The sequence below is a fragment of the Lates calcarifer genome, linkage group LG21, assembly GCF_001640805.2.
Source record: "Lates calcarifer isolate ASB-BC8 linkage group LG21, TLL_Latcal_v3, whole genome shotgun sequence".
Lineage (NCBI taxonomy): Eukaryota > Metazoa > Chordata > Actinopteri > Centropomidae > Lates > Lates calcarifer.
In genome coordinates this window covers 10,793,072-10,815,612 of record NC_066853.1, presented here as the reverse complement: position 1 = coordinate 10,815,612, position 22,541 = coordinate 10,793,072, and the positions used below count along the sequence as shown (strand labels likewise).

Sequence of the window (22,541 nt, the reverse complement as noted above, 5' to 3'; positions counted from 1 at the left end):
CACTGTCAACATTATAAGTGATTCTATGACTGAATACTTTGAACAAAATGGTTCTAAATCAGAAACCAAATTATACCTGGAGAGGGCATGGGTCTGGGGCCTAGTGAGCGCTGACAAGGGGGGTAGCTGGGATGTCGGTTCCTGGTGTAAACCCTGAGCTTGGGAGTGTTGGTGGGGGAAAGGGTGTCAGAGCGCCTTGGTGATTCAAATGGATCAGGGAAGTCTGAATACGAAAAAAAAAGGAAAATCGACACACAGCACAGTTAAGTGTAACACATTACAGTCCCAAATATGGTACACACTGAGACCTGAACTATCTAGGTTACCTGCTGTGGGAGGTGGGCTGTGTGCTATTGTACGATTCTCCTCCAAAGCAATCATGCTCTTCAGGTCATTCTCTACCACTGGAGGGTGACAAACTAGGATCCTGCAGGTGTACACGCAGCGCTTTCGAGCATCTAAAGTACTCCAGTACACCCTTGAACACCTGTATAGATGAGAATTTATTAGTTTGACTCAATTAACTTGGCAATTTTAATTTCCTGTAGCAGTTAGATGTACTTTAGCTGTTGAGAAAATAGTAACGGTGGCACTAAAAATAGCAAAAGAACACTTTCGGATAAATGAAAAGGAAAAAAAAAACACTTACTGGTATCCTACAGGGAAGAGTTTCCGTTTGCAGTCTGAGAGTTCAGTCAGTATCCCCAAACAATCAATGGTCATTGAGCCTGCAATGATGATGTTTAAATCAGCATTCAAGAGACACTGGCAGCAAGTCAAGGAAATGGCGCTACAGTTACAGTTATCCACAAACATTTACCAGCAGTTGACGTACCTATCATCATGTGGACATTTTCAGGCTCCAGTCCTGCAAGCCACTTCCTCCTGAGACTAATGCCCTCCAGGTCTACCAGGATTCTGCGAGTCACCTCAAACCCAGACACCACCTGGAGAAAAAATACACAAACATAGGATAGGTGAAGAGAAAATTAAGAATATCAAGTCACAGTCTGACCTGGTTCATCTACACAAGAGACATACATTAGATTTACTGACAAGGGGTTGTTATTGAGCTTTTGATTATGTAGTAAATAATGACATTTTCTTACTTCTCCTTTGATGAGGTCCCTGTGCTTTGGACAATAAACTTTCTTGTCCTCCAGGAAGACGCAGTGGCACTGGCGGGCGCACATGAAGTGGTAGTTACTGGTGCAAGAGGTGAGGCAGCAGCCAACCGTGGCCCCTGGCTTTTGACACTTCTCACAGCGCTGAATAGAAAGTATAAGTTGTCAATGTTGGTCCAATAAATAAAGACTGAATATAGAGCAGGACCCTGCCATAGACCAAGTGTTATGTCTTACCAGCTGTTTTCCCCTGAGAACAGCCATATGAACATTTTTCAGTGAGCCGTCGTCATCCTCAAACACCTCGGCGGACCACAGGGCACAGTTCACATGGGCCCACTCGTTCTGACCGATGTACAACAGCCTGCCACCCTCCTGAAACATGCAGAAATGTTGTGAGTGACACAGATTGAGCCCAGTGTGTGTTAAAGTGAGTTCAAGCAGATTCCGGACTCACATTAGTGTTCTCGTCTCCGTACTTCAGACACAGAACACACTGCCTGTTATCGCTAACGCCTGGCGGAGGAGGGAGCTCTGGACTGTCTTCACGGTCTGAAGAGAAAACATCAAGTTTGAATTTGTCAAAAACAGTAAATGAGAAGATGTGAGAACCAGAATGCATGTACGTATCTGTACACATATTTGTGGTTTGTCTTACCAGGTAGGAGTGGAGGTGGTGGGGGTAGAGGAGGAGGGAGTGGGGGCGGGGAGGCTGGAGAATCTGGTTCACCGGGTGTCTTGGGCCTGGGAGCTGGGATGATCTTTTTCATGAGGTGGGGGTGCTCAGCGCGGGAAAGCTCCTGTCTCTCCTGCCACTGAGCGTAGTTGTGATCCAAGGATGGAGGCAGCACAGCATTCGGGAGGAGCCCACTGCTGGGGAGCAACGGCAGGCGGACAGAGACAAGGGCACTCTGTTAGAATCAACACTGATTGGATTAAATGTGAAGTTGTGATTGCTGGATTGCCCGACCCCCACTGTGAGGAGTAGAACAATCCCAAAGCACTTCAAAATAACCACACGAGTCATCATGTGGATTTACAACTGTAAAGCCTGAGGACATGAAAAGGACTCCAAGAACATATTTCAGGGTTAAGTGTGTGCGGTGTGGTTTGTTTTTAGATTGAAATAACACAAATCACCTGTCAAACCTCTGATTAATAGATGGTATCATGCACCTCCAAGGCACAGGGTGAGATTTTTCCCAAATAAAGACATTTGAAAGTCAGTCTTTGTGAGGTAGATAAGCAATGTTAGTTTTTTTTTTTCTTTACATGCTAGGGTAGAGCTTTTGCACCACCAGTAACAGTATCAACCAATCATAAAGACTGCCAGAGGCTGCTCTGGGTCAAAACATTCTGGTAGTTGGTCCTCTATCTCAAACTGTCCCACCACCATCCTAAAATATGTCCAGAATTGACTGTGGCAGAGCTTCAGCTCCTGTATGTTCACAGGAAAGTATTTCACATTTTTGTGTTGTTTATTCGTCACCCCCCAAAAGACTTTTGCCTGTACAGTAGATTTTGCTTTTGAGGTGATGCTGAGAAATATAATGTAACAAATGTCTACAAATAGTCACCAATTTAAAATAGACAGATATAACAATATGACAATATATTATGTAATATTTTGTAAAGCACTGAAAGGATGTTTAATCCATCAATACTATCACACAGATTCCTATGATGTTCTCAGAATTTTTCCCACAAGAAAATATAAAAATTCCTCTGAATACTAAGTGAGCAATGACACCAGTAATAAATAAGCACATCACAGGAGCTTTGCCAAGTTGGATTTTGCCAAGTCAAACAAGGCTGGGTAACTGGTTTGATGTGAAGTCTCATACTTAATAAACCAGCACCCATCCAATGATGGCCACAGGATCCACTGGATGGATCATTGGTTTCCTGGACTGAAGCACTGATACATAACGCAATAGACCAAACTGACAAGTAAACCACAATTAGACCACAAATATGTATCAAAGAGCCTTCGAGTGAAATGTGACACTGTTACGGTTTGCCTCCCACAACGCCTGGACATGAGGCAGAATGAATGGTCGGGGGAAAGCTGATGGCTAAATTTAAGTGTGAGCAAGTGAGTTAGTGAATGAGTGTGAATTAGTGTGTGGGGTAAAATCCCAATATGCAGAAAAGTAAAACCACTCATTTGCAAAGTGAAGAACTTCATGTTACCACAAACAAATGGCTCTGAGCTTTGAGCTATTCCTTCTAATAATGTCAAATGATCAGCCTGTCTCTCTGTAAACAGCATCAATTATTCAATATGATCATTTCATCAATCATTGATGAAAAGAAAGGTGCACTAATCTGCATGAAATATATATAACTACAATTTTGGGGAGTTAATTACATTGATCCTGTACTCTCTAGTCAATTAAGACGGCGCGTTTTAGTGGATATTTTAATAATCACATCAGTAAGTATTATACTGAGTGAATGAGCCTCAAATCATCTATTACCCACTTACATTCACCACTAAGCTGTCCAGTGGGTTCACTAAATCAGAGAAACTGTGGAATCAATTTCATTACTGCAGCTTTAAATCTTGACTGGGACCTTTAATCACAGTCATCCTGAGTTAAGGTATGTTGAAGGAAAACCACTTCACTCATTTCTTGAGCTGTTTAAGGAGTTTCTCTTGCTTTTTAATGCAATGGACAGGAAAGCATTTACGTAAAACATCACACAACTCTGCAGATTTCCTTGACCACTCACAAAGATAATGTGACGATCATATGAAATCCTGATCTTGCCACTCAGCTCATGTTTCTTTGAGGGTTGTTGGTACAGTCAGCCCACACATTTTATAAATATTAGTTCACTGCCTTCTGGTTCCCTCCTATACACAGATGATGGTACGGCTTCTCCCAGAGAAACCACATCTTACTCCTCATTTCAATAATTACAGACCTACGGTTCTCGAAAAACTGCAGTTCTTCTTTCTGGACGGGCTCGCATTACAAGAGAATTAAAAACAAGTTTTCTTCTCTGTAATCACAAACATAACTCGCACTATAAGTTTAGAAAATAACAGCACATCATACACTTCATAATACTATTAAGATTGACAGCACTGCCTGCTAGGAGGCATTGCTTAAATCCTGATTTTCAGACTGTTCGTATTAGTTTGAGCTTTCATTTTATCCTCTTGTCCACATCTGTCGCCCGATTTCATGGCTGTACTTTCAAACTTTTCAAATTACCACAAAATTGTGAAGCAAACTGCTATAAAAAGCACATAAATTGTCTTAATTTTCAAAAACATTTTCAAATAATTACATCACAACTCTGTAAAAGTAATCTAGAACCAACTGGTAAATATAAATGATGGCTTACGTAACTCTAATGAGTTACTCAGAACAGTTGGATACTGCATACTGAACACTGTGTAATCGGTACAGCCTCTTGCATTGACTACGATGTGATACACACTCACTTGGCAGAGACTTTTTGCCTTTCCCAGAACCTGGACTCTTTCACTTTGAACCATGGGAAGATTCGGTCCATTTGCTGAAACAGAAAACATGTGATGAAGTTTGCATATCAGCCTGTTAAAGCATTTGCACAGACCTGCATTTAGGGAAAGATGGTGGCTAGTCATACTGTAGCTCAACAGAGGGCCCTTAGCTGGACTAAGATAGCTAACCTATACTTGCTGCAGAGGCACCCCAATGCGGGGATAAAGAAAGTTATTTCTTTAACTTTCAAATACATGAAGCCTGTTTGTGAGTGTGTACGTAAGTCTGTGTCTATAAAAAAAGAGTATGGTGTTATACACCTTCATAAAAACAGATAAACTGCCCGATTTGACCCAAAATTGTGAGGTTGCCCTGTTGACATTGTGGAATTTGTGATAACTTGTGGAGTGTGGACTGATATAATACATTTGTTGCAGAGTTGATTTGAGGTTCTTACCCGAATAAAGAAAGACTTGACCATGCTGTTGGCTTTCCTGCTCTCAGGCTGCCCACCGTCACCGTTGATGGCCGTCTGAATGATTCGCACAATGTCGTCGCTAAACTCCAGCTGGGAGAGAAACCGTGTACAGATGCAGAGAGTAACTGTTAAAACAGTGAAGTGCTAATGAACACTGGTGGAAAAGTCATTACTGCAGCTATCTATGTTCATGACCACATGACCATGGATTCAAGAGAACAGGACACATACAATAATAAAATCTATGAAAAAATGCTTTAAATTTATGACTGTTTTAAGAATATGATTAGCTTGTATAGATCCCCCCTCCCACCACACACACGCTTTTGACTAAAATGTAGCAACAAATTACTTCTGATATGGTCTAGTGAACTAGTTCCAGTTTTTCGGAAACAGCAGACATTCTGCTCGAAAGATAATGTTCTAACCACTGAATTGTAGCGGCCTTGATCCATCTTTTTCTCAACAGACTCAAGGTCAGGAGGGGAGTCACTGGGAGGTGTGGGGGTGACTTCTGTCAGGACTGGAGGATCCGGGCCCTCTGGGGAACGACGGGATGGAAGACTCTCCTCTGTCTCTGGGTTCAGCTCTGGAGGCTTCACCGCCTGCCCCCAAAGACACAAGAGTCACATACATAAAGTCAAGATATTGCCATTATGTCCATTAAGCTGCAGTTGCTGCTTCATTTGTTTCTAACTGAACACATCTGTGTATCCCTCTTGAGTGCAACAGGAAAGGTAGCAGCAGAATGTGTATCTAACCTGTCGGTAGCGCAACAGATGTGTGGATGTGCGCGAGTTGAGCAGTGCAGTAAGGACGTGGCGAATGCAGCCCTGAAGCTCCCTCTCCAACGCTGTCCTCCACTCGGCTGGGTGGCGTTCAGTACATTTGGTACAAGTGTAGGCAACACTCTCTGGCAGCTTTGACAGCAGCTCGTACATTTCATCTGGGGGACAGTGAAATATGACAGGTCATTATTGCGCCCATTATTAAGTTTATCGTCTTTCAGCATCTCATCAAGATGACAGCACTCCTGGGGCAGCCCGTCAGTCAGCTGCACAGACACTGACAGCTGACAAGACAAATTAAATGCAACAAGTGCTGGAAAAACACAGAGCTCTACTTGTGAGGAACATACAGTAAACTTGTGTTTTAATATGATCTTCTACCTGGATTTTCTGGGGCCTACTAACCTGTCAGATTCTCACACTTGGCATGAACCCAATGGTTGCAACGACCACACTCCATCATCTTGCTGTCATAGTCATCATCATCATAGCACTTATCACACAGTGGGCAGAAGTTCCCTGAGAGAGAAGATGGCAATAGGTACAGATTAAACCACCCACTATGATATGGCTTGGATTAAAATGTCATTTGAATGGCTGTCATCTCAAAATACAGGTCAGATTCTTAAGAAATCCTTCTCCTTTGCCATCAGAAAGAATACTAGTGCATGGTGTATTCATACTCATTCCTTAATACTGAACAGCATTTTCCCAGCTGCTGTCACTCACCTTTAGCAAAGAGTTTGGCACAGTCATGACACATGGAAAAGTCATGCGACCACTGGGCATCCCAGGACTTCCCAGGTTTAGTGGCTCCACAACTCTTACAGCGCACACACTTGGTGCAAACCTGAAAAGAAAGAACGGTGGTGACTACATGGCAAAAAGCTTGCGAGCAGTTGTTTAAAGAGTAGATGGTGTGAAAGTGACACTGTGAGAGGAGTAAAATGTTTTCATAGACACTGCCTGTGAGAGGGTCCCATGAATGTAAATAGCACAGTCATGAGAAGCTGGAGAAATGTGCGAACAAAAGGAGAGGTCAGTAGAAAAATGTGTGAGCATAATGCGAAAGCTTGGTCAGGCAGTGGTGCAACTGTGGTAAGTTACATAAAGGTGAGAGGGTAGAGGATGTGTAAAGGAAGAGTGGTATGTGTCCATACCCAGACTCTCTTCTTCTTTGTGGGTCTGGTTGGATGGTTGGGACCCAGGCACTCCGGGTGATAGCTGTTACGGCACTTGTCACACTCTAGCAGCTGCTGCTACAGTGACAGAAACCAAAAGATGAGATTATTTAAAAGTCAAACAAGGCGACACTAAATGGTTCGTGTCCGACAAAGAATACAGTTATGTTCACAACAAGTAGTAGTAAAGTTAGTAAAAAACAGGTCACTTGGTTTTGACCTTAATGGTATTATTCACCTTAGCCAGTGGGTGGTGTTTTGAAATGAATAAAGAAATTAGGTGAAATATTGCAGGAGATGATGTGTGTGTCTAACATTTATGCAGAAATTTTACTGTCTATTGAGGGGCACATTCATAGTGGGCTTCACAGATGGATGAACATCATTATTGAAGGCATTACAATGCAGCTACAGTGTAGCTGTACAGAGCTGTGCTTGGCAGGGTTTGTGGACAGCCACTTAAGTGGCAACTGCAGTCAAATTTTTCCTGTGGCTTTCGGTCAACACAATTAAACCACGTAAAAGCTTTACAACATACAGTTAATGTGCTGCAGCATCTCTCTCCTAGTCCAAACTATGAGCCACTCTGCCATTCATCAATACTAAAAATAAAATATCATGAGCAAGTTAACAACTGTTTCATGGGACTTCCACTCAATATTTGTCTGGTAATGACATACTGCTTAATGCTTAAGTGCAATAAGCAGAAATTGTATGATGACACAGCACTGAATTTCTGTGATATGACATATCTGCAGCGTTTGACAAGCCAGTAGCCTCGCCAGGAGGCTGAGATTTCAGGCTTTTATGCCACACTCTACTGTGGAGTCAGAGTGCCAGAGACCTCAGTTGGTCAGGGATAAAAGCCAATCAAAGTAATAAATTGCTTAAAGCTCTGGGCAGAGATTTGTTTCAAAGAACTAGCTACAATGAATCTATTTCCTTAGCATTCACATCCTCTGCTGCAGGACCACTAAATGACTAACAAGTTCATACAACTTATTAACAAGTACCCACAGAACAAAACAATCTAACAGGTGCTTGTTTGTGTTGTGTAGAATAAATATGTTTATACATTAATTCAACAATGACAACCATAAAAGGCTCACACCATGAGTTAAATAATAAAATTATGGCAGGAATCCAAGAAACTGATTAAGTGCTGTCTGCTGGCAAGGCTAGCAAGCTTCTTTCTAGGGAAGATTCTTCAGCCTTTACACCCTGTCACTCCAAACTAAGCTTCTTTTGTGTGCAGCTTTAAAATGAACAGAACTGAATTGAATGGCTTACTTTAGTTTTCTGGTGCTGGCGCCCACAGACCTGGCAGAATCGGCACCGTCGACAACACCAGTTCTCAAACTGCTCCTGGAGAGGGCGCTCCGACTCCCCCAGGCAAAAGAGATGGAACGGTTCACAGCATACCTGGCAGAAGACAAACTAAAGAAAGAAAGAGAAACAGCGGACAGGAGAAAGGCGGGGGGGTTAGCCATTACTTAAATTTTAAAGCATAATTTTTCAGGACAATAACCAGTCTTTTTTTTTTTTACCTCAACATTCCCACTGCTTGCACATAAGAAGCAGAGCACCCTGGGCGTGACAGGCACAGAGGTGAGAAGGCTGAGGCCGCCAGCCTCCCACACCTTCTCCACATCATGGTCCCTCTTGAAATCCACTCTGATACGATGCACTCCGTCGCAGGGCGCTCTGGACTTCGCCTGGCCCCTAGTCGAGGGAGTGCTCAGCCAGTTTAAAGTACTGCTGCTAGGGGGTTTAGTGGTCAGCGACTTCACGTGATTATCATATAAGAAGAGAGAGACAGAGGAAGGTGAATTACAGGAATTATACAGTATTCGGTCTTATACAGCGAGCATCCACCGTTTCTTCAGTTTCTACTCCTTACCTTGTCTTTTGGTCTCTGTTTGGGAGATGGAGGAACAGTACGAGAAGATGGCTTCTTCAACTGTTTTGATTCAACTATGAAAAAGAGACAGGACATAACATTCTGATAAGTACTGAGTATAAAACATAATTTTTTATCATAACTTTAATATCGGTAGAAAAAAGTGCAACCTGTTGTTTTTTTGTTTTTTTTTTTACCTGTATCTGAAATATTTGTAGCTGAGCTCTGCTGTTGCGATGAGTGCTGCTGGGGCTTCTTCTTGGGCTCGCTCATGGGAATCTTGGGAGAAGCATCTTTTTTTGGAGGTGCCTGACTCGTCAGAGGCCGCTGCTGCTGTTGGGGTGCTTGATGAGACTGCGTAGATTGGGAGGGGGAATTCTGGGCCGAAGATGATGAAGAAGAAGAAGAGGACGAGGATGAAGAGGACGATGAAGTGGACGAGGAGGATGACGAGGAGGAGGATGTTGGTACAGGCTGCTGTGGTTTGTGTCCCTTCTTACTGGCGACACTGCTTGTGACTGAGAGCTGTTTGGGGTCTGGTGTCAAGGCTGGAGATTGAGTGTGGGCCGTGACTGTGCTGGGGGTCTGAGGGGGTTCAACTGAGGAAGGGGAAGTTGCGAGGGCTGGAGATGATTGCTTCGATGATGGCTGCTGTCTTGACTTCTCCTCTCCCAGCTTTAGAGGAGGAGTTTCACTCTTTCTGCGTAGAGGCTCCTCCTTTGGTGGTGCAGGAGTTGGTTTGGGGACAGACTCTGAGTTTGGTCCTTTAACTGGATTAAGACCCTCCTTCTTCTCAGACAACTTCTTTTTCTTGTCCTTCTTGCCTTTTCCTTGCTTCTGAAGAAACATCTTTGAGGGCATCCACTGCAAGTTTTGGCACTTCCTCATCCTGGAGAGTGACACATTAAAAGTTCAACGCTTTCATATATTAGGGGTGCAAACTCATAATGGGTGAAAAAGGTGACAAAGATGTGATGCAGCTACTAAAGATGAATGTGGGTGTGTGTTTTGCTCTTTATGGTTACTGCAGCTGCTGGTTGGTCAATTAATAGAAATATTAATATATAATAATTAAATATTAACATTTCTAAAATCTTTTTTCCACCACTACAATTAAAAGAAAAACTGTCACATGGTCATTTCAATTCATTGTTTTTTGACATTTCAGTGAGTTTGGCATTTGACCTTCTTGATCTTCTTAGGTTGTACTTATGACAGTATTAGCATAAATAAAACAGAAACCGTCATGGGCTAACATTACTGTTAAGCTGGAAAAATTCCGCTCAGGGTCTTCCTACCTGACCCATGAGCCATGTAAACCATTTTCAAATACTGCTTATACCACTCTTTGGATTAAAAGCCAAAACAAAAAGTCACTGTTTGCACTGTTAAATATTACATTCAAAATAAATTCATAAAAAAATGTTATTCAAGACTTATCATCTGGGACTTACTTGCAGCATTGCTTTTTAATGTTTCGTCCTCCAAACTTAGGCTTGTCGAGACAGTTAGTACAGACACCGCAGTCTTCTGGAACCTGGCAGCCTGAGCACTGACCACATCGTCGCGACCGACGGCCTTTCTTGGGAGGAGCTTCTTGAACCGCCTTTTGCCGCGTCTCCCGTGGCTTTATGGGAGGGGACTGAGGCTCTGCTTCCTCTGAACCTGCTACTGATGACTTGTCTGTAAGTGGAAATATATCATAAATGTCACATTTACTGACACACTGTAAGACAGCAAGATGTTTTTTTTTTTTTAAGAATTACATCTATTGCCTTAAAATGGCAGCAACAAATCTCACACAGTGTCTATACAGCTGTACATATAGAACAGTCCATAGGTAGTGTTTCAATAGATTAATAAATCTGTAGGTTCAGTCATCCAGGTCATGGTAGTCTTAAATGCTGAAGTTGAAGGCAAATGGACTTTTTTAGGTTCTTCTTCTTTTAGATTCTAATAAATCCTCTAGATCACACATAAAATGCAAGATGTCCAAGGGTTTGTCTTAAACACTGAGGTGCTCAGATTAAATGACCGGGCAAATATGGGAATAACTAACTCTTAATGCGTCATCGACATCAGGTCCTCTAGTGTCACAAAAATTCACGTCATAATATGGCATGAAACTGGTCAAAATAACAGGAACAGGGCGGCCAGGCTCCTCTTGCTCCATCACAGCTTCACTGTGTACTGTGGATTTCTCTGCTCTTGTGATTAATCTGTCATCACTGCTGCATGCTGCAGAGCTCTTTTAGGACGTGCACAGATGTTGTGTTATAAATAACAAATGCTCAATTCTGACTGTTGTGTAAGTCAGTCAAAGTGCTTCATGTCAAATTTGTAAACACATCACACCACCGTAATACCCATGTCAAGCAGTGGAGCTAAGCAAGCCCCTACTCAGACCCACGAGTTAGTCAAATGAAAGTTGAGTATGCCTCACCATCATTCCCCATGGAAGATAGGATCTTCTCTCTCTCCTCCCAGGGCAAGGCACTAAGTGTGGGCATATCATCAGGGAACACTGCCCGATTACGGCCAAGAGCCACAGCTGCACGACGACATACATGCTTGATGCGTGGACCACGAACTGAGGCCTCTGACGAGTCACTCTCTTGACCCTGCTCGTCGGCACAGATCACCGGAAAAAGTGAGAAAGATATTTGAAGAGCAGACAATCATCAGCACTGCAAAGGGACTACATGTACAGTAACGATGAAGATGATGATGATGATGAGGTGGCAGAGTGAAAGAAAGAGTGTTGAGTTTAACTGCAACAATTGAAATATAGCAGTGGCTGCCTATAGCCACCTAAACGTCACATCAACAGTGGAACAACAGATGAATATATCCTGTACAGAGGACAATACTTTCAAAAGCAAAGCCAGTGCGGCGTTCTGCATAATGTATGAGGCAAACAGAATTCCCCTTAAGTAACACCCGCTGTGGGACTTTCCTGTTATCAAGTTTCAGTTTGAGTACAAACACAGATTTCTATTTATAACAAATATTCATAGCATCACTTGCTTGTGGCTATATAATGAAAATGAGAGAAACAGAAAAGCTTTTTCTTGAACACAATAACTATGAAGGCAACACATGGAGAGGAAAAACTGACCTGGACCTTGGTCTGGTCCGCAGGCTTCAGCTTACTCTTCTTTATCTCAAAGAGCTGGGCTTTGGCCTTCTTCAGTAGTCCAACTACCCGCTTGTCAGTCACAGGCTGTTTCTCTGCTTGTGCCAACATTGATCCTAGGGAGGAGACAGGGAGCTGTTGTCTGCCTGGCTGCCCTTGCAGGCTTGCTGTCTGCTGGCTTGGAGCACTTTGTTTCTCCTTCTCCTTTTCCCCATCCTCAATCTCCACTCCTTTCTCAGAGGGTCTGCCTTTCTTAGGTAAACGTCCTTTAGCAATAGATATGGGAACAGTGGAATGGAGCCCACGCACCTCTGAGGAGGCAGTGTCAGAAGCCGTGTCAACTGAGGTTGATTTTTTCCTCCCTGGAGCCTTTTTTGGAGCAAGGGCTGAAAGAGCATCTTCTGAATCCCTCCCATCCTTCCTCCCCTCCTTCTTGTTCTCCTTCTCTTTCTCCCGGTTTTTCTCAGAGTCCCTTTCTTTTTCCTTCGGAGCAGGTTCCTGGGGAGTCGATACGCTTTTCTCTTTACCTCCTTTCCCAGCTCCTCGCCCTGCGTCCTGGGCACTGGAAGGAAAGAGAGGGAAAAGTGGGGAAGAAGTGGATGATGCAGTTGACAAAGGAGGTGGGTTTCCAGCAGCCCCTCTCCTGCTTTCAGGTGTCCCTTGTGAGGCCAGACCCAGGGATACAGTGGAGAAGGTGCTGAAAGTAGCAGGAGTTAAGGCACTAGTGGCTAGTGGACTTGAAGAGACCCCTGGCAAAGAGCTGGGGTTACTACTGGAGACAGAGCCTGTCAGCACAGACATTTCAGAGGAGCCCTTCCCCACAGATATCTGGCCTCCAATTTGGCTGCTGCGCCTCGTCATTGAGTGGGAAGGAGACCGTGGATGGCCGCGTAGCGTTCCAGGGACCAGTCGTCTCCTGCGCCGTGAGGATCTGCTAGAGCTGGAGGATGTCTGGTGTGGGGAGAGAGAGCCAGGGGTGCTCCCAGAAGATGACTGCAGGGTAACAGACTCAAATATCCGTGAATGCGCCTCACTGGGTGTAAAGCGTGGAGCACGGAGCAACGGGCTGCGTTTCTGAAGTGGTGCATCAAATCGGGATGAGGAGGGATGTTGGTGGTGGGTATGTGGGTGAAGAGGGGCAAACAGACGAGTCCCTGTTCCTGCTCCACTGCCTGGTGCAGGGAATGCCACTGGAGCAGCTCCCCCTGCTCCACTAACACTTTGAGGCAACAGCCCCACATCTTCAGCTGTGAGAGGGGGAGGACGGAAGTTGTCAAATATGGGCTTTCGGATAAGGCCCTCCTTGGCATATTTAGCAGAGGAAAAGTACTGCTGTTCAGGGTGGGACAGGGACGTCCAGCGGAAGGTGGGCTCTCTCAGAATTGAGCGGCTTCTTTTGTCTGGCAGGCTGGACAGAACTGACGGTCCAGACAGGAATGGAGGAATAGGATGAGGCATCCAGGGCGACTGCGGGTGATGTTCACTGATAGCAGCTGTATTGGAGGAAGCCGACTGGGGCGGCTGTGGAGGGGTGAGGAGAGGGGGAGGGGGAGGTGACGAAGAGGAAGAAGCTGTGGATGAAGCTTGCTGGGAGTTTACAAGTGTAGAGGAGGACATCAGCACTCCTGTTGGTGGGCTGATGATAGGCTTTTTAGGCCCAGTGGGGAGAGTCTCTCTCACCCTCTGGCTCTGATTTCCCCGGCCGACCCCCTGTCCTCTCCGGCCTCGTCGACTCCTCTCTGCCAGCACATGCTCAGGCTCTGGCTCAGAGGGAGGGGAGGGAGGCCGTGAGCTGTGTAACAGGTTGCCCTCCCTCTCTCCTTGCGAGGACGGAGAGTGATCCTCTGGCTCTGACAAAGCCTGTGTGGCCTCAGAAGCCTGGGAGTCACATGATGAGTCATCCAAGCTTGGGCTGCTGGACCTGGAAGACTCTGCAGAGGAGAGCTGAGAGGAATGCTGCGACACAGCGCTTGAGCCGCAAGACGCTGCGCTGCTGCTAAATCGCCCGTTGGTGGCATTGTTGGTGTTGCTGTTGAGCAGACTGGCAGCTGTAGTTGGGACAGTGGGGATAGGGGCAGGGGGTGGAGGAGGGGGGAGGGTGTCAATCTGAGCAGTGGGACCGGTGCTAGTGACAGCAGGTGTAGAAGAGACCAGCACAGGAGAGGGAGAGGAGGAGGTGGTGGAGGTGAGTTGGGCAGATGTAGAGACAGATGAGGGGGTCGTTTCTAACCGTGGCACCTTCATGTGTGGTGGCGGGGTTCCAAAGCTGCCCTCATCTTCAATGAAGCGCTTGGGGGTTTTGATGATGCGAAGGGAGACAGTGCTGACGACAGGCATGATGAACTGTCTGATGTTCTTCAGTTGGGTTTTCCTGATGCCAGCTTCAATGGCTCCTGCCCCACTACCCCCGATGGCTCCAGCCTCTTTCTCCAGTCGCTTCTGTGCTCCTTTCTTAGCACGCTGCAGCAGCTGTTTAGCGATGGTTGCATCAGTGCGTTTAGAAGGGGGGACGATTCTGACAGGCTTTCTATGGCGAGGGCTTTTTCTGAGGCCCACTGGCCTGCCTGGCTTGGAGGGAGACGGGGAGGCAGGTGGATTGGAAGAGTCCTGGTCCTCAGCTCCATCCACATTCCTCAGCACGGGCTGCTGGGGAGTGTGTGGTTCTGTGCCTCTGTCCCCCCCTCTGACCCTAAAGGCCTTGTGTTTCCCTTCCCCACATTCCAATGGAGGTAGACAGCTGTGCGGCGGCAGCAGCAGCAGCAGCAGCCGCAGCCGCCTCAGCTTTGAGGCGTTCAGCTGAGGGCGGTCGCCCTCGTCTGCGGCGGGGTACACCAGGCAAAGTCTTGAGCCGTGATTTGAGAGGGGCGATTTTTGTCACTCTCAGCCTCTTCAGGTTGGCAACTTTGGATTCACCCCGCCCACCTTTGGGAAGCTTTGCCTCACTGTCATGAGGCTGAGCAGAGCCCAGTGGCGTCCTCTTCGCGCCCTTTCTGTCTTTGTCCTCCTCTGTTTCCAAACCCAACTCAGACCCAACCTGTCGACTGTCCTCCCCTGCCACATGGCTGCCTGTGCTCCAAGCTTTCTTGCTATTTGAAGACGGGGGTCGACCTCTTCTCTTTTCCCCCGTGCCAGGTGGCCTCCCAGGCAGCCTTTTCACCTTCTCAGCTGGCCTTTCCGGGCCCTCAGGTTTTGCCTGTGTGGGTGAGGGAATCGGGGAGGGGGAAGGTAGACTTGCAGCAGCTTTCTGGGCAGTCAAGGCTCGTGGGGGTCGGCCTCTGGGCTTCTTCTCCTGTACGGGTAGGCCCACTGATAAAACCAGAGAACAAAGCACAGGACATTTAATTAGCATGGAAGCATCAGATACACAGTAGATAAGCTGTGAAAACATAGGCATCTTAAGACAACTGTAAGGACCAGAAAAAGTCAGTACAGAGTTACTTTACCTGAAGAAGTTGTTGAAGGGCTCTGTACTCTTTTCTGCTCAACAACTGTTCCAAATCCTTCAAATGCTTCTTCCTACAAAAAAAGAAAAAACAAATTAATCTTTTGTGACCATACAATTTTTGTAATGCTATAATACAGCAAATAAGTAATGGCTGGTTCACAGATCAAATTCACAGCATCCATCATGCCACATAATTGTCAGCTGGCCTAGATGAGCAACACTTGAGTCAGTCTTGAAGTTAGACTCAGATGAAAACCAAGGCCTCAAGGCTATAATGAAGTGCTCAATCTCACTTTCGCCTGCTGGCTTACTCTGGTGCTCTCATGTTTCTCTGGCTTTTGGGATGACAAGCCTGCAGTTGGAGAGGGCTCAAACCACAACAGACAGTTTGAATTACAAACATCCAAATCTTACTGGGTGACTAACACATGGCACTTTGTTCATGCTCCCTTAAAGAACTGTAAAATTCTAAGGTGGTTGGTCATACAAACACAGCTGGACAGACAGGACACAGACACGGAAAAGAAAAAGACGCCTCAAGTCACCAGCCATGTGAGCAGCCCCGTGAGGCTTTAATGCTCATTACACAGTTTCCATCCTTTTCACAAGAGGGGCAAAAAAATGTAAAGTGTGGGTTTGTCCTCGGCACAGTGACCATTTCACAACATCTCACATAGAGCTTATCAGACTCAGCTCTATATTAAAACGCTTTAAAGACACTGCATCCAATTCATTTGTCAAACAGTTGGCAAAGTATCAAACTTCAATTTCGACAAGTCTCTGTGTTCACTGCATACTTAGGCGTTATTACCTTAGTGGAAACGCAGTAACACACAGTGAAGGAACACCAACAAAGACCCATCACCTATTTGTCACTCTCTGGTTCTAATAATATATCAAAAAGCATTTGCGAACCTAACCTGGCAGATGAAACAGGCTATAATGAGTAGTTCCATGTTCTTGCACCACAAAAACATACTATATTCCAGGAACAAACACACGCAGGTATAGCACAAGTAGCACTTAATATTTCACTTTGTGAATTACTAACTTAAGCATGTTTTGATTTGCTCATTGACTTCATTTTGATGGTGGTGGTTCAGGAAATCGTGCGTAAATGTAATACACTTTCCCCTCATGCCTCAGTAGAGCCTTGAGATGCGCAGCGGTGAAATCACCGGAGGATGATTAACATCTTCAGAATCCGGTGTGTGCCACTACTTCTTGCAATCAGTGTGTGTGTTTAAGAGTGGAGGTGAGTATGTCATTTCATCGTGTTTATTTATAGCAGCGTGCGGGGATGCAGTTGAGGTCTCGTTGGCCCAGTTTGTAGAGCAGCTGCTATCCAAGTGTAGTCCAAGTGTGTGCACACGACTACATGCAAACTGATCTGCACCAGCCAAGAATCACACTCATCACAATGTGAATAGCTGATACCTAAATGTGTCTGAAACACACACGCTGTGGAATCTAATTTAAAAATCAAAAAACAGGGATGTGCACAGGAAAACTCTCTTTCATCTGTTCTGCATATAAACAAACAACAATAACAGATAGTCAATACTGCTGTTTATCCTGGCAGGCAATACTAATTGGAACATCCCCCACTCCTCACAGTGCATTTGAGCATCTCTTCCTTGTTACGTTTCTCTCTTCCTTTTCAGTCTGTCTCCTCACAGTAATACCAGCATCCTCTCCTCTCTGAGCAAGCCGCTGCTCTTGGTTGGTGTTATTGCAGAGCTGAGGGGGGCGGAGTACCAACGGATGGCTCTGACTCGCTGTAATACTGCGAGTAGCAGTCAATGACATCACGGCACGCTTTTGTAGAGGCAAGTGCACAGAGCGAACGGCACAGGTTCGTGATGCACATGCACACTTGCACAAGTGCACATGTACCAAACACGCACACAAACCCTGCGCGTGAACTACACAGCGAGATGTAAACAAGCAGTACGCAGGAGTGAGGTTGCGGGGGAGGGGAGCACAGGCAAGGCAAGCAAGCAAACCAGAGCAAAGAAAGGAGGAGGGCTGTGGGAGGAGAGAAAAAAAGAGACAAGGAAGCAGCATCTTGACCACATGCACCAACAACAACAGAGGGAGCACAGACGTCTCCTGGGAGCAGAGGATGAAAGGGGTTTGGGGTTTCAACATGCTCATGCAGAAGCTTGCCAAATCCCAATCTAAACGGGCCTCCCACACACGACAAGGCACCCCGTTCCTCCCCCTTATTCCTGCTCTCTGCCATGCTCCCAAACACGTATTCAGTCACTCACTCACTGCTCACTCACTCGCTTCCCGCCCACTGGCTGCCAAGCACTGAGCAGGCAGCGTGTGAAACACAAGGCTCGCCATGAGCTCAGGAGTAGGGCAGGCACAGGGAGGTAACTTCAAGAAGTAAACAAACAATGTAGTAGACTAGCAAGGTGAGGTTCATGCACTGCCTTGCTTTGCAACATGCAAGGGATAAAAAGGTTACTGAAAAGATCTGAGTTTCCTTTTTCTCCTTTCTATTTCATCTCTTCAGCTGAAGAGTGCACAACAATGTTTTTGAACATAACTGTTCGAGTTCCTCTTCATCTTTGCTGGCTTCTGCTGTCACCCTCACCATGAAATCCTGAGCAGTTTGACTTCCAGCTAGTCTGCCACATCTTCATGAAAATGATCAATACAAAAATGACATGATATGAAATCACCAAACGAGAGAGAAAAGGAAACTGATCTGAATCATTGCAGAAGCAACACCATTATTTTCAGGAGGTACAGGGGACTGTCCCTGACAAGTTGAGACGGATGTGAATTTGGTTTGACATACTTCTCAGACTGAGAAAGCTAATGGGACTTTTACTGTCTTTTAAAACAGCATTTAAGAGAAATCAAACTGATTCCAGATGATGGGTTGCAGATTAAGGACCAGTTTTATGGACAGTATATAACCCAGGGTTTAATCTAGAAAAGATATTCCTCAAGTATGGAGTCCCACACTACATCAAACAGATTAATTTTAACCACCTATGTTCGTCCGCATTACTTTCGTAGAGTTAGTGCAGCTTTAGCCTGCAGGTGCTCATAAAAACTGTAATTCATCACAACAAGCCCATAACTTGGTGAAATTGGAGGAGTAAAACCTGACGAAACAGCAGAAGCAGAGAACAGAACACGTTCACAAAGAAAAAAACTCTTGATCAGTCGACCATGCCCCTACAAATTATCATTATTTAAAGTGCTACTGTATTTGCAATAGCTATTTATACTCATGAAACATAGCACTGCAGAGGTGAGGGTGAGGGTGAAAGTGAGGGTGTGTATGTTGGAAGGTGGAGCGGTGTATAAAGGCTCAAGTGATCACAATCTTTCCCTAACCTATACAAATTATTTCAACTTGATACATTTTGATTTCACAGTGAAAGCCTACCAGTGATGCCACTTTAAACATGCAATGGCCATTTTAATAACATGATTGGTAGTGCTGTTAAGTTTACCCAAACAAAGTGTTAATTAAAACTTACAAACATTGTAAATTGATTACTGTATAATGCAGCATGCAAAACAGCTGCTACCATGAAGCTCTTACCGGAAAGACTAACCACTGCTTATGCAATCAATATCAGCAAACTCAACAGTCACAGTTTTATGATGGTTTATTACTAAAGTTAATATTACATTTATTAAGTTCTATGCTAACTTATAGAAAACTCAATGACCCTCAAGGGTATAACCACTCACTCTACGTTAGGCTGAAGTTACAACAATATCATCAAACGCATGTTACAAACGGTAATATACTGTAATACTGTTTTGACAAGAGAAACCAATAACTGTTCGTGTGTTGGTTTGACAACTGTGTGCATGATTCAGTGTTAAAACCAACATTCACACAAGTCAAGTTTATGCTGTGAGAAGAAACCAGCTGAAAGAAATGCAGTTTAAATTTGTGGTGTGGAAAAATGAAATTATCACATTTGAGTTCTTCTTAAACCAGATACAAAAGACATTATCATAAAAGTTGCAATGTGAAAAGCTAGACTGCAAATGTGAAACCCAAGACACTAGTGGTATGTGGCAAATGTTTTGTCTCAGCTACCTAACTGCCTCACACCCCTACATCTTACTCTCCTACATATTTTAATGAGTGAAAAAGCTTAAATTCCTATTATTATGACTAATGAGGAGGAAAAGGAGGGTGGGAATGTGGCTCACAATGCGGGGAAGGATGTTAAATAGATGTCGATTTTTCAGGTTAGGACCCTGTCAGTCACTTTGATCCTCTAATGAAGTCATGCCTGCCTACTATTCTGAGAAAAACAAATAAACAACCAAAAAAAAAACCAACATCTTTTTGACACATTCCAGGAAGCTTCCCTCTTGGATTTACTGTACAGACACTATGCCTCATCCCTTCCTGGAATGTAAATTGGTGATGAGCTCATACTCCTATATGCCCCACTGATGACACATCTCTTCAAAAAGCCCCTAAAGGAATTCCAGAGATAGCTGTAATACTCTTAATAATATAAAGCAGCAAATATGAGAAACATGAAAGGACACTGGAGTTTCCACTCACTGCCCACAACATCTTGTTTCCTCCACCAGAGAGAATTACACTGAGGAGGTACTGCTTTGTGACCCCTGTCGGCCCCCAAGCAAAAGGTGGACATTTGTTTTTTCAAGTGTCCAAACGCTAAGTGCGACTGTTTCACATTTGCTCCACAGTGGCACAGACCAAAACAAACACTTTCCAGAGTGAGATGCCTCCTCTCTTTACACCTCACACGTAAGGAGATCAAGACGGTCAATGGACAAAGACAAACAGACTGATTGGCACGTGTGCATGGTGTCTCCCTCACTCTTACACACACACACACACACACACACACACATGGCTGGCAGGCACCCACAGACACACACACCCTCCTACCCACCCAAGCAGGGAGCGTGAATTGAAGTTCTAATCAAAATAAAGACAAAGAAGGCACGCCTACTCCTGAGTGCAATAAGGGACATAAAGTCTGAGGGACACCCCTACTCCACCACCACCGCCGCCGCCGCCACCACACACACACACACACACACACACACACACACACACACACACACACACACACACACAAACACAAACACACACAAAGAGTAAGAAAGACGACACAATTGCCGCCTTTCTCCCAGTCAGGCAACTCCTAAAGCAGAGGTGAAAGCTCCTTGCCCGCCTGCTGTAGCAGAATAAAGCCATGGATGGGAGGGTCTGTGACTAATTCTCCTCCCAGCGTTGTCCCGTTGGGAGGAGGGGGGTTGCCCCGCACCCTTTGATATCCCTGCCTGCGCTCTTTCAGCCGCCCGCACTTTGTGAGAGCTAGAATAAAAGCAGACACAAAGCTTCCTGCTCCAATCCACACGCTGTCTCGGGGATGGGTAAGCGGGTGGTGGTGGGGGTTTGTGTGTATGTGTGTGTGTGGGGTGGGATGGGGGGGTGTCTTCCATTTAAATAGGCCAAACACCTGCTGGACTGAAACCCCTTCCGCTCAAACACACCATTTCTCTCAAACCAGTGAGGCAAAGAGACATTTGGGTTGATACATCTATTCAGCTGCACTTTTGTATGAATGATTAAACATTGGTAATAATATGTGAGTGGAATAGATGCAGCAGAAGGCAAGACATAATGGACCAAGAACAAGAAGGGAAAAGGGAAAATAATGCAAAGCCTGATTAGGTGGACAGTGAGGTTGAGGCTGTAGAGGTGTCGGTGATAGTGTCACACATTTAATAAAAAGTCAACAAGGACTGCACTCAACACTAAAACAAGCAATGACAATTTGGCCGGATCAAGAAAATGAAAATTCCCTACATGCATAAAGCTAACAAATGCCTTCATTTGGATAGCAACAGCCGACAAGCACCCTTTTGAGCCACCCCAATAGGCTTAGTAATCCATTCCAAAGTGGCAGCTGTCAGAAGAAAAGTTGCTTTGCCTCTCAGACGGGGCTGTGTGTGTCTGGAGTGGATTTGGGTTTTTCTGCCTGGATGGAGGAAGGAGGGGTGGCCAAGTGTCCGGCTGGCACTCTGTTCAGGGTCGCCCTGTGAGCTCAGCAGGCTGCAGTGAGCCTGAACAATCCTGCCCCGGTCTGGCCAGACAGGCACTACACTGCTTCTCAATGAAATCACCATGCTGTGTCCGCATCTTCCATTGGTTTCAGGTTCCATGGGGAATTAATGGTCCAGCCTGTCTCCACACATCCCAAATACAACTATACTCCCATTCAGTAAGGGAAGAGGGGAACCCTAGTTACCCGAAACATCATTTGCTTAGAAGGATGACATTACACATAAAATTAATGTTTCTCCTGAATATCACAAAGCTGTGATGTAAAGCATAAATGTATGTTACAATATATATGCTGTGTCCGCAATCTTAATAAGATTCAAGTTGCACTGGGATTTGATGGTCCAATCTGTAGTCCAGTCCATACCAGTCCAAATACTGCTATATCCTCATGCACTGTCGACCTGTCTGACTATGGTTGGGATAAGCTCAGCAGGCTTAAAAAGCCACAAAAATTGTACTTCAAGTAAAATCTGTGTTTCTCCACAACATCATAAAGTAGTACACAGTAGTCCACAGTACATTATACTTCAAAATCAATAAAATCACCATGCTTTGTCTGTATCTTCTATATAGTTCAAGTTCAACAGAGATTTCATAGTCCAATCCATCTCCACACATCCAAATTCCTGCCACACTCTCAGTTGTTTACAGGGTCAGGGGGACTCCTAGCTCCTTAAGAAACAATTTGCTAACAAACATCTTGCTTGCAAATAAAATTCAGTTGTCCAGAGGATCATGAAATTAGTGTTAAAAATAAAAATATGATCCAATATTAAACAAACTGACTGCTACACTATGACACATTTCATTTTATACATAGCATGTTTCATTTTATCCACTGCACATTTTATTGTTTATTTTATCTTATTCTATTTTATTTTATTCTATTCTTATCTTACTTTATTTTTAC

The 22,541-nt window shown here is 44.8% G+C and overlaps 1 protein-coding gene across 1 annotated transcript in view; it reads right to left on the bottom strand.

Moving 5' to 3' along the window:
* Positions 1-22,541, bottom strand: part of kmt2a (lysine (K)-specific methyltransferase 2A) — a 38,250-nt gene that overhangs the window by 13,350 nt on the left and 2,359 nt on the right. Inside the window, 24 exon segments of the mRNA XM_018681222.2 lie at positions 77-223; positions 327-487; positions 650-728; positions 836-947; positions 1,110-1,268; positions 1,362-1,499; positions 1,582-1,676; positions 1,783-1,997; positions 4,582-4,655; positions 5,061-5,171; positions 5,510-5,686; positions 5,843-6,027; positions 6,275-6,388; positions 6,599-6,719; positions 7,030-7,128; positions 8,341-8,487; positions 8,598-8,834; positions 8,951-9,024; positions 9,148-9,839; positions 10,405-10,633; positions 11,394-11,571; positions 12,069-14,801; positions 14,803-15,392; positions 15,530-15,602. Of these exon segments, the coding sequence (XP_018536738.1) occupies positions 77-223; positions 327-487; positions 650-728; positions 836-947; positions 1,110-1,268; positions 1,362-1,499; positions 1,582-1,676; positions 1,783-1,997; positions 4,582-4,655; positions 5,061-5,171; positions 5,510-5,686; positions 5,843-6,027; positions 6,275-6,388; positions 6,599-6,719; positions 7,030-7,128; positions 8,341-8,487; positions 8,598-8,834; positions 8,951-9,024; positions 9,148-9,839; positions 10,405-10,633; positions 11,394-11,571; positions 12,069-14,801; positions 14,803-15,392; positions 15,530-15,602 (6,940 nt within the window).